The sequence below is a fragment of the Lissotriton vulgaris genome, chromosome 4_1, assembly GCF_964263255.1.
Source record: "Lissotriton vulgaris chromosome 4_1, aLisVul1.2, whole genome shotgun sequence".
NCBI classification, from domain to species: domain Eukaryota; kingdom Metazoa; phylum Chordata; class Amphibia; order Caudata; family Salamandridae; genus Lissotriton; species Lissotriton vulgaris.
In genome coordinates this window covers 1,807,679,236-1,807,696,770 of record NC_141691.1, presented here as the reverse complement: position 1 = coordinate 1,807,696,770, position 17,535 = coordinate 1,807,679,236, and the positions used below count along the sequence as shown (strand labels likewise).

General features: G+C 44.6%; 1 protein-coding gene across 3 annotated transcripts in view; it reads right to left on the bottom strand.

The window, feature by feature from the left end:
• EBAG9 (estrogen receptor binding site associated antigen 9) overlaps window positions 1-17,535 on the bottom strand; it is a 191,304-nt gene that overhangs the window by 25,784 nt on the left and 147,985 nt on the right. For all 3 annotated transcript variants that reach the window (XM_086966127.1, XM_086966128.1, XM_086966126.1), the window contains one exon: window positions 9,649-9,737. In XM_086966127.1, the coding sequence (XP_086822253.1) occupies window positions 9,649-9,737 (89 nt within the window). The remainder of the gene's footprint in view (window positions 1-9,648; window positions 9,738-17,535) is intronic.

Below are 17,535 nucleotides of genomic sequence, written 5' to 3'. Positions count from 1 at the left end.
TATGAGGCGAGGGAGTTGCAGAGGTCTTGCGATGGGGTGATGTCGTTGTTTCCTGCGCTGGGGTTGGAGAGCTCTTTCACGATGTTGAAGAGTTCCTTGCAGTTGTGTGCGTTGTTGTCCAACCGTTCCTTGAATGCTGTTTTCTTGGCGGCGCGGATCAGCTGGTGGTGCTTCCGGGTGGCAAGCTTGAAGGAGGTCCTGTTGTCCGGTGTAGGTTCCCTTCTCCAGACTTTCGAGGGCTCGGCAGTTCTTCTTGGAGCTCTTGAGTTCGTCGGTGACCCACGGGGCTTTCTTGCTGCCGGGTCTGCTGGGCGGGGTCCTCAGCGGGGCGAGCTCGTCCGCGCAGATGCTGATCCACTTCGTGAGGTTGTCGGCGGCCTGGCTGGGGTTCGCTGAGCTGGCAGGAGGGTGCTGGCTCAGGGAGGTGGCGAGCTGGTCTGCTGTGATCTTGTTCCAGCTTCTGCGGGCGGCCTGTTGCTGGTGGTGGTGGGTCGTCGTTCTCTTGAAGGTGAAGTGGACGCAGCTGTGGTCCGTCCATTGAAGCTCTGTGGCGTGGCTGAAGTCGATGTCTGTGCTGGAAGAGAAGACTGCGTCGAGTGTGTGTCCGGCGAGGTGGGTGGGGGTGGACACCAGTTGCTTGAGTCCCAGGTTGGCGAGGTTGTCGAGCAGGGTGCTGGTGTTGCGGTCGTTGTTGTTCTCCAGGTGGAAGTTGAGGTCCCCCAGGAGGATGTAGTCAGCGGAGGGGAGGGCATGCGGGCTGACGAAGTCGGCGATGTCCTCGTTGAATTGTGTGCGTGGTCCAGGGGGTCGGTAGATCAGGGTGCCTCTGAGGGTGGTGTTCGGGTTGGTGTGGATCTGGAAATGCAGGTGTTCGGCGGTGGTCAGGGTGTTGTCGGTGCTGGTCGTGAGACGGATGGTGTTCTTGTGGATGATGGCGATGCCTCCTCCCATCTGGTTGGCGTTGCGGTCCCTCCGGACGATCTTGTAGCCCTCTGGGATAGCGATGGCGATGTCGGGAGCTGAAGAGGCGTTCATCCAGGTCTCCGTGAGGAAGGCAACGTCAGGGGCTGTGGCGTCTAGGAGGTTCCAGAGTTCGATGGCGTGTCTGTGGACGGAGCGGGTGTTGAGCAGGATGCACTTGAGGTGGGTGCTGCTGGTGTTCGACTTGGCGGGTGCTGGTGTGAGGCAGGTCCGGATGCAGGTGAATTTGCAGGCGTGGCAGCTGAACGGTCCGTGGGTGCATCGTGGTGTGGCTTGATGGCATTCTGGGAGTCGGCCGGAGTTGAGAGCGATGAGGGTGGCGGCGGAGTACGTCAGGCGGGTAGGTCGGGGTCTGCGTGGGCCAGGGGTCCTGGCGCTGGTCGCGATCCGGTCGCGGACGGGCGCAGACGGGCTTACCTTTGGCACGCCTTCGGCGCACAAACGGCGCGCCCGCTGCGCGTGACCGCTGCGCGTTCGCACGGTCGCCATATAAAGGCGAAGTGCGCGGGTGGGCGGAGCAGCTGGGAGGCGGGAGCGGGGAGGGAACAGAAGGAAAAAAGGGAGCGGGGAGGGAAGACGGAGGCGGCGAGGTAGGCGGGCAAACAGGAAGGACACAAGCTGGAAAATACAGGCACTGATGGGAATCACAAAAAACGCTAACACGGCCAAGAATACAATTTAGCAAGCACAAATGGTGAACAAAACAAGAGCAAAAACAAACGACAACAGAGTCAGCCGGCGGCGAGGCAGGACACGGGCAAGAAATACAATGTAGCAAGCACAAATGGTGAACAAAACAAGAACAAAAAAAAAAAACGACAGCAGAGTCAGCCGGCGGCGAGGCAGGCAGCGCGGCAGGGACAAGGCTAAGGGGCACACGCAGCAGCTGGTGGCCGTGCGGCGCGGAGGTGTCCCACAAGTGGGTCACACCTAGCCTATCTACCACCCACGTCTGCGCTGATGTCACCGAGCCCTTATTATCCTCCAAATATATTTCTTTACATTCTGCGAGGCGAGGTTTTTCCTCAGAGTCCTTATATGGGTAGGTATTGAAGCACCAAAGTCCTTGCAGGAGGGGTATGCGAATCCAAATCGGAGTGCAGCTCTACAGGGTCATGATCCGAAACCCAGCAGGGGGTTATATTTGCATTTGTTAAGTGTTGGCTCACCAAAGGGGTACAAAGGAAGTAGTCAATGAGAGTCTGAATGTAACGGGAACAAGAGGTGAAGGTATAGTCTCTAGCTCTTCAGGTGCAAGGTAGGCATGATCCTACATTAGCTTTCGTAGGCCATGCCTGTCTACATCAGGGTGCTTGTGCGGCTGCCCGATCTGTCCAAGAAAGGGCCAAGTGTTACGTTCCAGTCCACTCCAATGATGAATCTAGAGGCACCAAGTGAAGTCAGCCACCTACCGATCCTAGAAAAAAAAAACAGACTTAGATGTCTGCGGGGTGTATACCGAGCCCACAATTACAGTCAAGCCCTGTACTGAGGCCACTGAAAACACAACTACCATCAGTGACCGCTCAAGTCTGGAGGATTCTATACAAGAGACGTTTATGAAGAAGTATAGCAACGCCCAGTTTCCTAGGTAGAACACCTGCCTAAACCCAACCCCGTGAGATGGAGGAGATGATAGAGTGAAGGACCCAGCCCACCCAGTCCCTTTGTAACTGATCGCTCTCTGCCGAGCTCAGGTGGTATTCTTGAAGGAAGGCAATTGTGTTGGCCTAAAAAGGTGAGAATTTTCTTCCGTTTGATAAAATGTGTCAAGTCATGTATGTTGAGGTAAAATAACTTCATGGGTCTTTGCAGCTGAGGGTACACCATGAGACTAATATATGCTGTCGTGCTGTCATGGCAAATCCCAATTAGGAAGTCGACCAGCAGGCAAAAAGCTCCCCAAGAACGGGATACCAAGGTAGTGGGGTGCTCTGGAAGGGATGTTGGAAAGGATAAAGGCAATTGGAGACAAATAACTACCAAAAACATCCAGTAAAAGAGGAGAAGCCAGTACCTAGAACAGAAACGGGTCACAGGACCATAAAGGGATACTAAAGTACCCAGAAATTGAACCAGTAAACAGGGTGGGAGAGGAGGCACCGGTATCGAGAGAAACGGGGCCGTCAGCCGGCAAGGAAAACCCATCTATGGCCCGTATGGGTGGGACTAATGCTCTGGAAGGGAAAACAGCAAGGGAGCATAACCCCAGAAAGCATAAAGATGGTATAAAGATGTTTTGCCTGAAAAGTGATGAGCATAGTAGCGGGTTCCAATAATCCGTATTTAATGTCCTCTGGGAGGAGAGAACTGTTTCCGTTTTGCATTGGTAAGGGAGGAAAAATTCACTATGATCATACTTTGAACAGTCTCATGCTGATAGGGGCCATATTTTTTGGCTTCCTGTAGGATCTCTCTAGCATGCTGATGCTGTACACACCATGCCAAGACATGGTATGGACGGAGGTCATCAGGCACGCAACTGGTGCGAACCCTGTCAGCTCTAAGGAATTCCAGTGGGGGAACGAAGGTAAGGTTCAGAAGATCTGGGATCAAAACACCCAAGAAAAGGGGCTTATCATCTTTCTCAATGCTCTCTGGTAGGCCAATAATTCCGATATTGTTGCATAAGTGGAGGTCTATCAAATCTACGACTTTCTTCTGAAGATACCAGACATCCTTACCCCAATCTGGATTGAAATCTAGGCATCATTCCACATTTATCAGCTGCCCTGCTAGAGTTGTCAGTCTGGCGTGAAAGGAACTAATGTCACTTTGCAACAACTGTACTTCTGAATTTGTTGTGGATGCTAAGGAAGACATCTGTGCAATGGAACCTTAAATCTCAGTCAGGTCATTTTGGAAAGAAGTGAGGGCAGACTCCAAAAAAGCAGGGGTTGAAGAGGAATCGGAGGATGGTGCCTTGACCTGAGCTGTGTTAGCCACAGCTTCCAGGAACGTGAACTCGTGAGTAGATTTAGATTTTGGTATGAGAGGATGCAAGCAGGAGATTAGGTGAGGTCCAAAGGATGAGGTGGCCAGAGGCCTTTTGGAGTGCTCAGGGCCTCCGAAAAGGGGCTGTAACATCCATAAGCTGCAGATGGCAGACTAGAATTATGGTATCCAAAACAAGAAAGATTCTCTTTTTGAGTTTACTTGAAGCTACAGCCCACAATTTTCATGTACCACGGTAGTCACTCTGTAAAATATTCCTGCTGCTGGTGAATGTCTAAAAACTAAAACCCTCAATATGGAGGATTCAATTCCACAACCGCCGTCTGCACCAGAGTCTTGACTGTATCATTAAACAATGCTTTCAGACTGAGGAGTGTTATTCTAGTATAATACAGTCCCAAAGATTGTTGAGCTGCCTGTGCAAATCTTATTCAACAAAATGTTTTGTTAGTTGACAAAATAGGCATATTTGATAGAACCTTACAAGCTGGTGTTTGATTTACATCATAATTGCATTTTTTTAGAGCTACTTAAAGCTGATTGCAGAGTGATAATTCCAGCTAAAAGACTCATAACTGCTCCTGGTTCCCTTGTACAGAAGGCACTTACTACTTTCACTGTTATTGTTTGACTTGTGTATACACTTGTATGATATATTACCAAATACACCAGAGCAATGACAATAATGAACAAATTACAACAAAAAGTCTGCAGTTCCTCCCCCAGGACAAATGGTGGCGGGTAAGTGAAAAAGCCATCAATAGCCTCTAATGCCGCAGGTCTGTTGAAGGCCCCAATACGGGAATGGCCTTCAAAAGGCTCTGTTGCTGCGGCAGAGGTATATTTCCTGAGTATCCCTGTCTTCAGGTTATCAATACCGCCTCAAGACTGTGGTGAATGCCCCCTGATGCCTCCAAAAGGTCTACGTTAACAAGGATGTGGCTGCTCAGATGCACAAAGGAAGGACAGCAAGCTTGCTCAATCCAGCAACATGCCGGATTGTTGCAAAAAGTACTCCTCCTCCACCCTCCAGATAACAAATTCCTCATTTTGAGGTCTTCTTGACCCTGTTTGGCCGTCAATGAGCTACCATCTTCAACAGCACCTACCTCGCAACCTCTAGTGAACGCATATGAAAGTGTAAGCTAGGCCTGACTTCTAGAATTGGAGTAAATATAACATGATATTCTGGACAGCGGAATTTGGAGGTCCCAGTAATGCAGTAGTGGACAAATCACTTCCACTTGGCTGCATAACAACTGCGTGTAGTAGCCTCACACAAGATATCCATACATTCTTGTGGGAGACCTAGATAGCCAAACTCTAATACTTCAGGTGCCACAGCTCGAATGGGTTCTGGAAACCTGATCTGAATTTGGATCCGGATGAGAAAGTCCAGCCTGCTGGGCGGCTTTGCAGGGGGACTGATTAACATATAGAGGAGTGCTGAGTACCAGGTCGGTCTGGTGCAGGTGGGGGCTAAGCGGATGAGGGTATCCGATGACTGCTGCATCCTGCGTACTATGAATGGAAGAAGAGGCGGAAAAGCATAACCAAATATCCCTGATCAGTTCATCTATAGTGTGTTGCCCATGGGCCACATGCTGGGTACTTGGAGGTGAAGCTTAGGCATTTTGTGTTTTTATGGGTGGCAAAGACCTGCTTGTGGGGTACTCAGCAGTGGAAGTAGCTGTGGAGGACTTGTGGGTAGAGAACCCACTTGTGGAGTAATTGGTACATCCTTCTGAGCAAGCCTGCAAGGTCGTTGTCCACGCCCGGAAGAAAGTCCATCATCAGATGAATGTGGTGGAGTGCCCAATGCCAAATGTTCTGAGCTAACAAGGAGAGGTAAAAAGAATGAGTGTCACCTTGTTTCCATACGTAGAACATGGTGGTCATGGTATCTGTCCTAACAAATACAACTTTGCCCTGAATGAGAGGAAGGACGATGTTGAGAGCAAACAGAACTGCAATTTGAGTTGGTTGATGTGGTGCCCCGGTTAATGTGGAGCCCATGCTCCCTGCTCTGTAGTGAAAATTAGATGTGCTCCCCAGCCAGCTTGGTAGGCACCCGTGGTGATCGTGACTTGCGGTATCTGGTCCAAAAAAGCGTTGCCTTGCAACACACCACTTCAGAGGGCAATGTATGATGGTCAATGTATGATGGCCTTTACAAATGCTAGCTCCTATAACAGACCCTTGGCTTCTGATCATTGTGCTTAAAGGCACTGTTGCAACAGACGCATATGCAACTGGGCATGGTGCACTACGGCAATGCATGAGACCATCATGCCGAGGATGATGATTTGGCTGAAATCAACACTCAAGCTGTTGACAGGCCAAGACCCTTTGCTGGCTATAATACTTTGCCTGTGATGGAGTTTCGTATTGACCCCAGAAAGGGTTGTATTTGGAGGAGTAACAATTTGGAAGTGATGGCCTTGATGATGAACCTGAGGCTGTGGAGGAGAGAGAGATGGTAGCCTGGGTGTGCTATACACACTGTGGCTTGCTAGCACTCTTGATCGGACAATCGCCAATGTAGGGGAAGACGTGTAGGCCTCCTCTTTATAGATGTGCGTCGACCACTGTCAGGCATTTGATTAAGACCCTTTGGGCAATGGTGATGCCAAACAGAATCACTTTGAACTGGTAATAACGACCACCTAACCATGAAGAACAGGTAGAGCCAGCAGGTGGGATGGATGGATGGGAATATGAAAGCAGGCATCCTTGAGGTCTAACACCATCATAAAGTTGCTTTGATGCAGCAGAGGGATTACATCCTGTAAGGTTACCACACAGAAGTGTTCGGACAGGATGTAATGGATGAGGGGCCTGAGGTTCAAGATGGGCTTTAAGAGGCTGTCCTTCTTGGAGATGAGAAACTAAAGACAGTAAACCTCTATGCCCAATAGGTGGGGAGGGTCTGGTTCTATAGCCCATTTCTGAAGAGGTGCTTGGACGTCTTTCTGTATGAGGTTAAAGTGGTTGCTGCTGAGGTTGCGTTTGTGTGGTGGGATGTTGGTAAGGAGTGTGAGAAGTTCAAGCTAGCAGCCTGGGCGAACCACAGCTAAGACCAAGTTGTTGGATGTTATTTCTTGCCACCATGGAAGAAAATACTGGAGTCTCCCTCTATGGCAAGTGTTATGTGATCAGTAAAGGTGGACGGAGTCTACGTTTGGTGGTGGAGGCTTCTTTGCCAGAGCTCCCTTTTTCCTTACTTCTGACGTTATTACTACTATAGGTACACCTGCTATAGCCATGTGGTGTGCACTGCTGGTTAGCCTACTGCTGCAGTCTCTGAAATGAAGAGGTAGGCTCGAGAGAAGTGGTTAGCCTACCTTGGTCTAATTATTCCAAAAGGAGCCTCTAGGGTTGGATGGTACCCATGGACTTGGATGTGTCAGTGTATTTTTTTTATATTATGTAACACTCTGTTAACCTGGAGACTGAAGGAATGTTCCCCATCAAACTGCTGGTTGAGCAAATACAGAACTAAAGGCTTAAAGACAGAAATGTGGAGCCAGGCATGGGCTAAATCAAGGCACTTGTATTGACGCCCCAGGCAGCGGTATCCGAAGCGCTCAGGGAACACAGGATGGTGGTGTATGAGATAGTTCTAACCTCTGCCACCAACTCTTCCCCCTCTTGTTAAACTTGTTAGGCAGGTGTTTTATGAGATCACTCAACTCCGTGTGCTCCGTTGGACCTGGAGAGTAGGCGATTCTCCAATCAGACCACACCCCTTGCCCCGACAGCATCTAGTGTTTTTGCTCGCTTTACCGCGCCGAGGAGCATAGCCCGGGACCGGAGAGTAGTTTGTACTACTAGAAAATCTGGAATGACTTCATTTCAAATGTACGAGAGATATAAATGTTGTGTCTACCCTAGAGGGTTGTTCATCAAAAATAGAGGGATGAGGAAGAATAGTGTCCGTTTCTTTCCCCGGGGATTAGATGCAGTTAATCAGAGAAAAAATGGACACTTGTTACACCTTCTAACCTTAGGTTCAAAGGATGAAGAGTACCCTCAAAGACTCAATGCAATCGTAGGCGCGGTATATATGATTCATCCGCCCCGCATTGAAGTTACGGCAGTTATCATTGGGTTATCTTCTGTGTGTAAACTGCCAGCCTCACCCGAGGCACCTCTGGGTTATTTGGTGCAGTGTCCAGAGATATGAGGGTTTCCCCACTATACACAGTGCAAAGAAAAAGTGACAAAAGAGGTGATGTGCAAAAATATTTTAAAAAATGGAAGTAGCCCCAAGGATTTATGAAGCCCAGAGCCGCGGGCAGAGCCAGCACAAGTTGGGATACTACTTCCACGCGGCTCTGGGCTTCATAAACAAGCGAACCCTCGTAGTGGCATAACTTCTACTTAATTAAGATAATGAAAAATTGATAAACAGATACCGCACAAATTGTGTGAGTATACCATTTATGTTTTTTGTATGTGAATAAGTCCTGACGAAAGCTCCATAGACCCCTAGGGCCCAAGGAGCTGAAACATGTCGACGCTTCCTTAATAATATACCAACAGACCCAGTAACTCAGTCTGCAAAAAAGTATAGTCCTATCTTAACCTACAGTGGAAATATACCCCTCAATAAATCCTTGGGGCTACTTCCATTTTTTAAAATATTTTTGCACATCACCTCTTTTGTCACTTTTTCTTTGCACTGTGTATAGTGGGGAAACCCTCATATCTCTGGACACTGCACCAAATAACCCAGAGGTGCCTCGGGTGAGGCTGGCAGTTTACACACAGAAGATAACCCAATGATAACTGCCGTAACTTCAATGCGGGGCGGATGAATCATATATACCGCGCCTACGATTGCATTGAGTCTTTGAGGGTACTCTTCATCCTTTGAACCTAAGGTTAGAAGGTGTAACAAGTGTCCATTTTTTCTCTGATTAACTACCCTAGAGGGTTACCACCCTGGCCTTGATTGGTTCTTTGAAGGTGCCAGTGGCCCTCTTTAGCATCGCCCTGAGCATGGGCAGGAACTGCAATGTCCGCTTGGATTTAGAAAAGCTTTTCACAAGGAATCGTTGTCCTCAGGGAGGATGTGCATATCAACATGTTGGGAAGTGGCAGCTATTTGGATGACCTTAGGATATGTGATGTTTCTTCTGGTAGTGACGACCTAGGTGAATAAAGAATCATGTCTGGATCTCATCATTATCATGTATAAAAGTTTATTAGTACTCTCTGCTGGAAAATTAACATAAAACATTTGTTGTTAGACGTAGTATATACTGTTAGCCAGGTAGACCAAAGAGTCTACTAAATGTTAATATTCCTCTTGGCTACTGATTATGTTAAAGATAGGATGAAAACAAATTCTCGAATCACCGAATAAAATACATATAATGCAATTTCATATGCATGCACATCTTTAATATGCCAGGGGCTGAACACTGGAAACTCGCACAAGAGTTGTTTTCCAATTGGAGTGGCACAAGGGATCATTAGGTGGTCTTGACGAAAAGCCTTTGGGTAGGGCTTGAAACAGGTAGACCTTTGAAATAAATGCACATAGCTGTATGTCTTTTAATTTCTCCTTTTTTAACCATCCCAGTAGAGAAAGAATAAATCATTTTCTCTACTTAGCCAGGTATATAAACATCTAACTTTGTAATGTTTATGTTAAATCCCTAGAATTGTTTTTGAGATCTAGGTAAATATTCATTGAAAACATACCGAAAAACTTCCTCAGTTTGTGAAGCATCGTCCTCTTCCTCCCAGGCATTTGTGTTCTCCTGCCAGGTTTCCAAGTCCCCTAACTCGGGCTGTAGGCATGAACAAAACAATAAACGTTAGAAAGAAGCAACAAAGTAGCATGAATAGTTTGCAGTTATCAAACCATATACACTAATAGAAGTAAATATTTCCATTTGGCGTGTTTCTGAGGAACGGAGAGAATGTTGGTAAATTCTGTATTTTTTCTTTATCCGGAAGAGTTTCACACGCTACAACAATGATTACAGCTCTACTAGCCTAATGCAAGCCTCTTGACTTCTCAAGCACGTTAGTTATTTTATTCCTAATCCCCACTAGCATAAACACGGTCAAGTGAGTGTGTGAAGGCATAAATATGTATTTCAAACCTGGGGTTTTATTTGACACTCCCTTTTGTTTCTGTTTTCCTGAGGTACACATTTAGTAAAGAAAATTACACTTTAAGGTTCTTTCCCAATAAAAAACTGTTACCTCTCCCGCTATCATGTCAAATAGTTTACCAGACATGATAGCTAGGAGGCGAATAATGTGCAAGAACTTTAATTTATCATTACAAAAATAATAATAATAAAAAACATTTGTGGACTAGTAATAAAGAAGCATAAACCGTATGAACACATTCTACACAAAGACACTGTTCAGACAATGCTCTTCAGCCAGACAGAAGGAAGCACAGTCTTTGCAGATACTGAGCAGTCTGAAACGGCCTCTTTTGTGGTGCCTTCACTCATTAGCGCGAGACATGTTGGAGACACCTCTTGAAACACTTCCCTGCCGAGATGGCTGAAACGGTGGCCTGAAATCCTCGTCACTTCAGGCTAGATTTCTGAGCCGCTCGGGAATCCTGCATGTACAAAAGGTGATGTTGTACACTGATCCAGTGTATATTTATTCAGCATGCTTTAGTAATTGGCGAATCATACGGGTACTTAAGGAGGGAAACGCAGGTTCATGTTACAGAGTAGGTTGTAGTAGGTCAGGTAGCGTGGGGAAATGTGTGGTCTTATTTACACTAAAGAGAAGAGGTCTCGGCAAAAGATAGTGATGGCCATGAAGTGCCTGGAGCGCACTCTTTTTAAAGTTTAAAGCTCATGTAGGACTGGAGAGAGGTCACTACAGACATCAGAAGAAAGAAACAATTTAACCAATAAACCACTACAGAGAAAAGGGGTTACAGAGAAATATAACTTGGAAATTTGTTACTAAGAAACATTAAAATGAAGACTTAAAAGGGTTCAAAAGAGACAAGGTACATTTTATCACAAAGGATAAATGGTATGGTTGTATTTTAGGAGAGACAGCGCACTTGAATCTAGATGTTAATTTAAGATCATTGCTTTTATTAATGAGCTCACTGACTGACTACAGGAGAATTACATTGTAGAATTCTAAGAATGTTACTGGTTTTCAACTTGGCTATGATCATGTTAAATTGTCTGTTTATGCTGACATCATCTTATTATACTGTTCTAATCCAGATACTTCTCTCCCTTCTTTCCTTCAGCAAGTTGATACTTTCTCGCAAATCTCCGGTTATCGCCTTAATCGAGACACATGCGAGGTTCTACCCCTCAACGTTTTATGTCTTCGCCACTACTTTGACCAAACGGGTTTTTCCTGGCAACCGGTTAAATTGAAATATTTAGGATTATGGTTTCCTCTAATATTTCCGATACTTTAAAATTCAACTTCGAATATATCACCAAAAAATTAAACGACTCAATTACCAAATGACATCCTCTTTTTCTTTCATGGTAGGGCAGATTAGACTCTATTAAAATGATGGTAGCCCCTATAGTATTGTATTCTCTTTATATGATTCCCGTTCATATCCCAGGTTACTATTTCAAGAAAATAGACTCTATTTTATTGAAATTTCTTTGGAAAAATAAACCCCCTCGGATAGCCTTATCAAGTCTTTAAAAAGATTTAAAAAACTTATGGAGGTCTTAAGTTCCCTGACTTTAAATCTTATCACTATGCCTTCTCTCTTAAACAGGCTTCCAGATGGTTATCTACTGATCTCCCCTCTCATCCTCCTGTATGGTTGTCCATTGAAAAATCCTTTACTTCACCTTTTGATTTACTTGAAACACTTGCATTTACCGCTAATTCTTCATTTTTACTCTCTTCGGTTATTGCTCATACTCATCAACTTTTAACTCCCCTTTTGCCCTCCTCCTACCCTTCTTTGAACTCGCTACCTCAACATCCTATTTGGCACAACAAGCTCCTTCGCATTAGTAATCGTACCTTCTATTGGAAATCCTGGAGATCCAAAGGTTTAATATGGATTTCGCAACTTCTTCAGGAAAATGTTCCTATGTCTTTTTCTGCTCTTCAGTCTCTCTTTCGTCTTCCCAACTCTTTTAAGAAACAATATGACCTTCTGCTTCCAGCCCTTCAGGTCTATCTCCAATCACTTCCTTCCTCTCCTGTCCTTCCTATTTCATGCGCCACAATTTTTCCTCTTTTGCACACTTTTCCTTCTGCTTCTTGTATCTATAAATGTCTTTTATCTTCTCCAGAACGGCTCAAGACAAAGACTGAATTGGCTAGGGAACGGGATTTGTCCTCTTCCTGGTTGGTGTCCTTATGGGACAAGTTATGGTTAAAACTTCATAAGACCTCCAGAGCAGCTAACAACACTCAAACCCTTTATTTTATTTATCACCGCTTATTATACTCCCCTGCAAGATTAGCATCCTTTTCCCCAGATCTTTCCTCCTCATGTTGGTCTTGCTCAAGCCCTAATGCCGATTTAATGCACCTGGCTGTTTGAGCAGTAGCGTCCAACCCCCCCTCCCAACCCCCCCTCAGCGCCTTGAGGCCCTATCGGGTGAGTAGCGCGCTATACAAATTCTGTTGATTGATTGATTGATGCTTTTCATATGCCCTAAAATTTCTACCTTCTGGAAATCCCTTTGGTTTCGTATAAATGTCATCTTTAATACTAAAGTTCCCTTTTCATCTTCAACCGTTTTCCTAGGTTCCTTATCTCCAACCTGGCCTCAAATCCCTTCCCACTTTAAATTAGTTGATCTACTGATAGGTATTGCACTACATTTGATAACTTCCAACTGGAAAGATACGTCAAAAGTTACTTATTCGGCCTGGTGGAATGCCATATGCTTTCATCACAGATTAGACACGAATTACGTCACTCCTATTTCCTTGGCAATTAAGAGAGATCTACTTTGGGTCCCTCTTACTTCATATCTCTCTTCCCTCTCTTTCACAACTCCTTCGTCTAGTATTCCAGCCCACGAGTCTGATGAGTTTCGTAAGCTGCAATGATTATTCCCTTGTTGTCTTGTTACTATAAATTATTATTAATTATAATTGTTCACTCTATTTTGATCAATTGCTTGTACTTTTATCTTTATTGTTATATATATGCATACAATGTGTACTTTTCAAAGTTTACCATTTGGTCTTCTGCTTCTTCCCATCATATTATTTCCTTCTCCTCCCCCTCTCCCCCCTTTTTCCTTCATTCAGACATTGTTTATTGATTCCTTCTATTCATGCACCTTTATTATGTATTAAAAAAAAATGTATATACTTGTTTATATTTATCTTGTATGATGCATTTCTGATGTACTACCCTTTTGTACTTGGTTTCAATAAACCTGAACTTAAAAAAGAATTCTAAGAATGAAGGTAGCCAGCATAGATGATGAAAAAGGATGAAAGTAGGAGTCATAGGTTACAGGTGTTGTAATTATTAAGCTAGCAGGCCCACCAGGAACAGCATCCCAGCTGCTCAGCCCACACACACCAACTGACATTCACTCCACCAGGCACACAAACATTCTATGACATCCCACTCACTCTCGCTGAGCAGCAGGGCTCGGGAAATGTACTTTAGAACGAAAACGGAATCCTGCTGTGCTTTCACAGCGCAGGCAATAGAACAACCGTGTATCAGTATGCATTTCTTCAGCAAGCAAATCATTAGAAAGGCTTGCAGATGAAGGTAGAAACTTACTTGGTGGTGAAATCAGCAAAGAAGAAATTGCTGTAGCGATCGCCAAATTACCTTACCATAAACCCCCAGGAGACGACTGTTATCCTGCGGCATACTATAAATGGTCCGGGGAGGAAACAGTTGACACTCTATACTCCGCTTTTCACAAGGCTGTTCAGACAGCATCACTTGGCCCCATTTCTAATAGGGCTGTGATTGCAGTCATTACCAAACCAGGTAAGGACCCACTTGCTTGTGTCAGCTACCGTCCTATCTCCCTTATTAATGGACATGTTGAAATTCTGGTACGCATTCTGGCTACACGACTTTGCAAAGTCATTCCATCCTTCTAAGGTTGGTTTTGTTCCAGGTCTTTCCCCTAGGAATCACCTTCGAACTCTGGCTCATACTTTATGGACCGAAAAAGAGCTAACGGAAGATGCGGTGGCTCTTTCATTGGACGCAGAATAGGCGTTTAATTATATAGACTTGGGTTCTCCTATTATATGAAAATCCAGTAGCTCAGGTTAATTGCGGTGGATTTCTTTCAGACCCTTTTCCAATTCAAAGGGGTACTCGCTAAGGTAGCCTCCTTTCTCCCCTCTTATTTCTGCTGGCGATAGAACCTCGTGCCTCACTTATTCGTCATTCACCGCGGATTCAGGGTGTACCTATAGCAGGGGGTGGAATCTTAACCTATATTTATATGCTGATGACATTCTTCTTACTTTATAAGATCTTCCTCATTATTTGCCAGCTTTACTTGAGATCATTGATGTCTTTGCTGCACATTCTGGCTACAAAGGTAATTGGGATAAAAGTGAGGCCCTTCCGCTCTCCTCCGGCACCACACAAGCATCAATTGATGGATATCCCTTTTGTTGGAAAGCGGCGCATCTAAAATATTTGGGTATATTGGTTTAACCGAGGTTTGGTAGGTAGGTTTGGTCTCAGATAATCTCTCCCCACTTATAACACAAATGGAAACTGATTTTTCAAAATGGTCCCTCTTAGGTTTCTCCATGTGGGGAAGAGTACAGGCCGTAAAGATGGTCACTTTACCTCGCTTTACTTCTGTTCTTGTACTGCTTCCGATTGTCATTCCTTTGTCTACACTGCGCCGAATAGATGCCTGTATTCGGGCTTTTGTGTGTGGAGCTGCTGCAAAACTGATCGCTCGCTGCTCCCATGATGGTTTGGATTTGCCACCCCTTGAACATTATTCTCTCGCCCTGCATCTCTCGCAATTAGTTTACTTGCTTCCAGGAATGGCTGATCCCCCACAATGGGTTACAATGGAATATTCTCTACTTAATCGTGATGATGGCCTTAATTTTTTATATGGAACCCGTAACCCACTTGCATCCCCTCCGCATCCTGCGATCCAAGCTACACACCAAGCATGGAATCTAGCGCATCATCTTCTTCGGACTGCTTATCGTTTACACTACAAAGCTCCACTTTGGGGTAATGAGAGTATTGGAATAAAAGGTCATGCGCTTCACTGGTCTGTTTGGAGAACAAGAGGAATTCAGACACTAGATCAGCTTACATTAAATGGAGATTTTAAATCCTTTGACCATCTTTGTGAGGAATGTGATCTCCTAATGCACCAGACTTCGTAATATTTGCAACTACGGCAATGTTTGAAGCCCTGCCTGGGTCCTCTTCCTTTGACATTAGACTCTTCACCAATATTAAATTATCTTCATACTTGGGGAAGACATAAAGGAGTGATATCAGGTCTGTGTAGTGTTTTAACTAATCATTTATACTCACAACCACTTCTTAAAACCCTTCGTGAAAAATGGCAGGTGCGCTAACTTATTATCATTGAAGATGATGTTTGGTCAGACGTATTGGAAGCCCTTGACAGAGGTACTCAGGAGGTACGTTTGAAATTATCCCTTTTTAAAACTTTACATTATTGGTATTTTACACCTCTGAAATTACAAAGAGTAGAATTAATATCCCATTCTAAGTGCTGGAGGTGTCCTGGTATTAATTGTGACGTACCTCGTATACTCTGTGAATGACCCTCTATACAATGTGTTTGGGCTTATGTAGGGATACGCTTAAGGAAACATGCCCTTTCCTCCTCCCAATACCTTATTGCATTATCTTGACAACTCTCCTGATATTACACGTCCACAACGCTGTCTTTCACACTGCACTTTCTACAGCTAAAATTTGTATCCTAATACAGTGGCAATCATCCAGCCCCCCTACGCAGGAAGACTGGATGGTAGCAATGATCCAGACAGCATCCCATGAACGTGTACTATACCTATTACAAGATCAGGAGGAAATGTTTCTACAGGTATGGGCTCCTTTTCTCCGAGATCCCTGAATGTTTCTTTCCCTTTTCTTATATTTCATTCATCTTTTCTCCTTTTCCTTTCCCTCCTCTTCTGCTATCTCCCTTTGTTTCCTGTCTTTCATTTTCTCTTCCCTTCCACTCCTCCCCCATCTCTCCTTTCCTTTATTTTGCATACACCTTACACCTATATCTTTCCCTCCTTTTCTTCTTCTCTTTTTCTTTTGTTCCTCTCCTTTTCCGGGTAAGGTGTCTGTAATGAAGAAGCTTACTCAGGAAAGAAAACTTTATTCAGTTGCTACATCGACATCCATAACCCAGATTATGACAGTTGGGGTCTGGGAGTGCACATTAGAACCCTTACAACATTCTTACAAACGGTTCAAAACAATGGAAGAGAGTAGGGCGGAAGAGTCCAATGGAGGGAGAGAAAGGAGGGAAAATAAAGATAGACTACAACAGAGTCTATATCCCCTCTTATGTATTTATTTATATGTGCATTTATCGATTTATGATTCTTTTTCGGACTATCATCCTAAAGGATCATCCTATTTAATGTTTCACAGATTAAAATTTCTCCCTTTGTATCCACATTTCAATCTATTGAATTTATTCCATGACTGTTTGAGACGAAGGGAATGAATGTTTAAACATACTGTGCACTATATTCTTTTCTCCTAATATCTGTTTCTTATCTTCAATAAGACCCCTTTCGTATCCTTCCTCTCAATTATTCTGTATAAGTCTTTCCTCCTTCATAGTGTACTAATGTTTTTTTGTCAATGGACTGTTGTGCATTACCTTTATATACATATATAATTTATAAACGAGCATTGGCATAGCCAATAGGTATCGCCTTTGGGGCCTTATAAGTGTTTAGGCAGAGCGATTGACTTTGCCAATGTGTTTAAGCTGTGCTGTAGAGAAGTGTGGCTGCTGTGCAGCATGCTGAAAAGTTGTAATAAAAAAGTGGCAGAAGTATTTTTGTTACCTTATATATGACCAAGAAGGCATTATGTCCAACAGAACGACCATAATAAAAAATGTATGTACAATAAAAAATGTCCTAATTTTTCTTTTGTTCTTGCAATGCTGGCAACTTGTTTTTGCCTATGCCAATTGTTGTTTGTTAAAGTTTTTTTTTACGGGGGCATAAACAATTAGAGGTTGAAGGTTGTGAACTAGTAACTGAATTATAACACTAGCAGCGGCCAGATGCTAGGGGAGAATCAACAGATGGCAGATTCCGAGAGCAGGCTGAGGTGGTGTTGAGTGATGATGATGTGGTGGTGTACTATTGCAAAGGCAATGGTGAGTGATACTGATGTGGTATGCTGAGTGATGCTGCGCTGGCCCCCAGACTAGAGTAGTAGAGGGGTAGAAGAGGGGTAGATGGGTAGAAGAGGGTTAGAGTGATAGAAGAGGGGTAGAAGAGGGATAGAAGAGGGGTAGAGGGATAGAAGAGGGGCAGAAGCACGATAGAAGGGTGGAAGAGGGGTAGAAGAGAGGTAGAGTGGTGAAAGAGGGGTAGAAGAGGGTAGAAGGGGAAGACAGGGTAGAA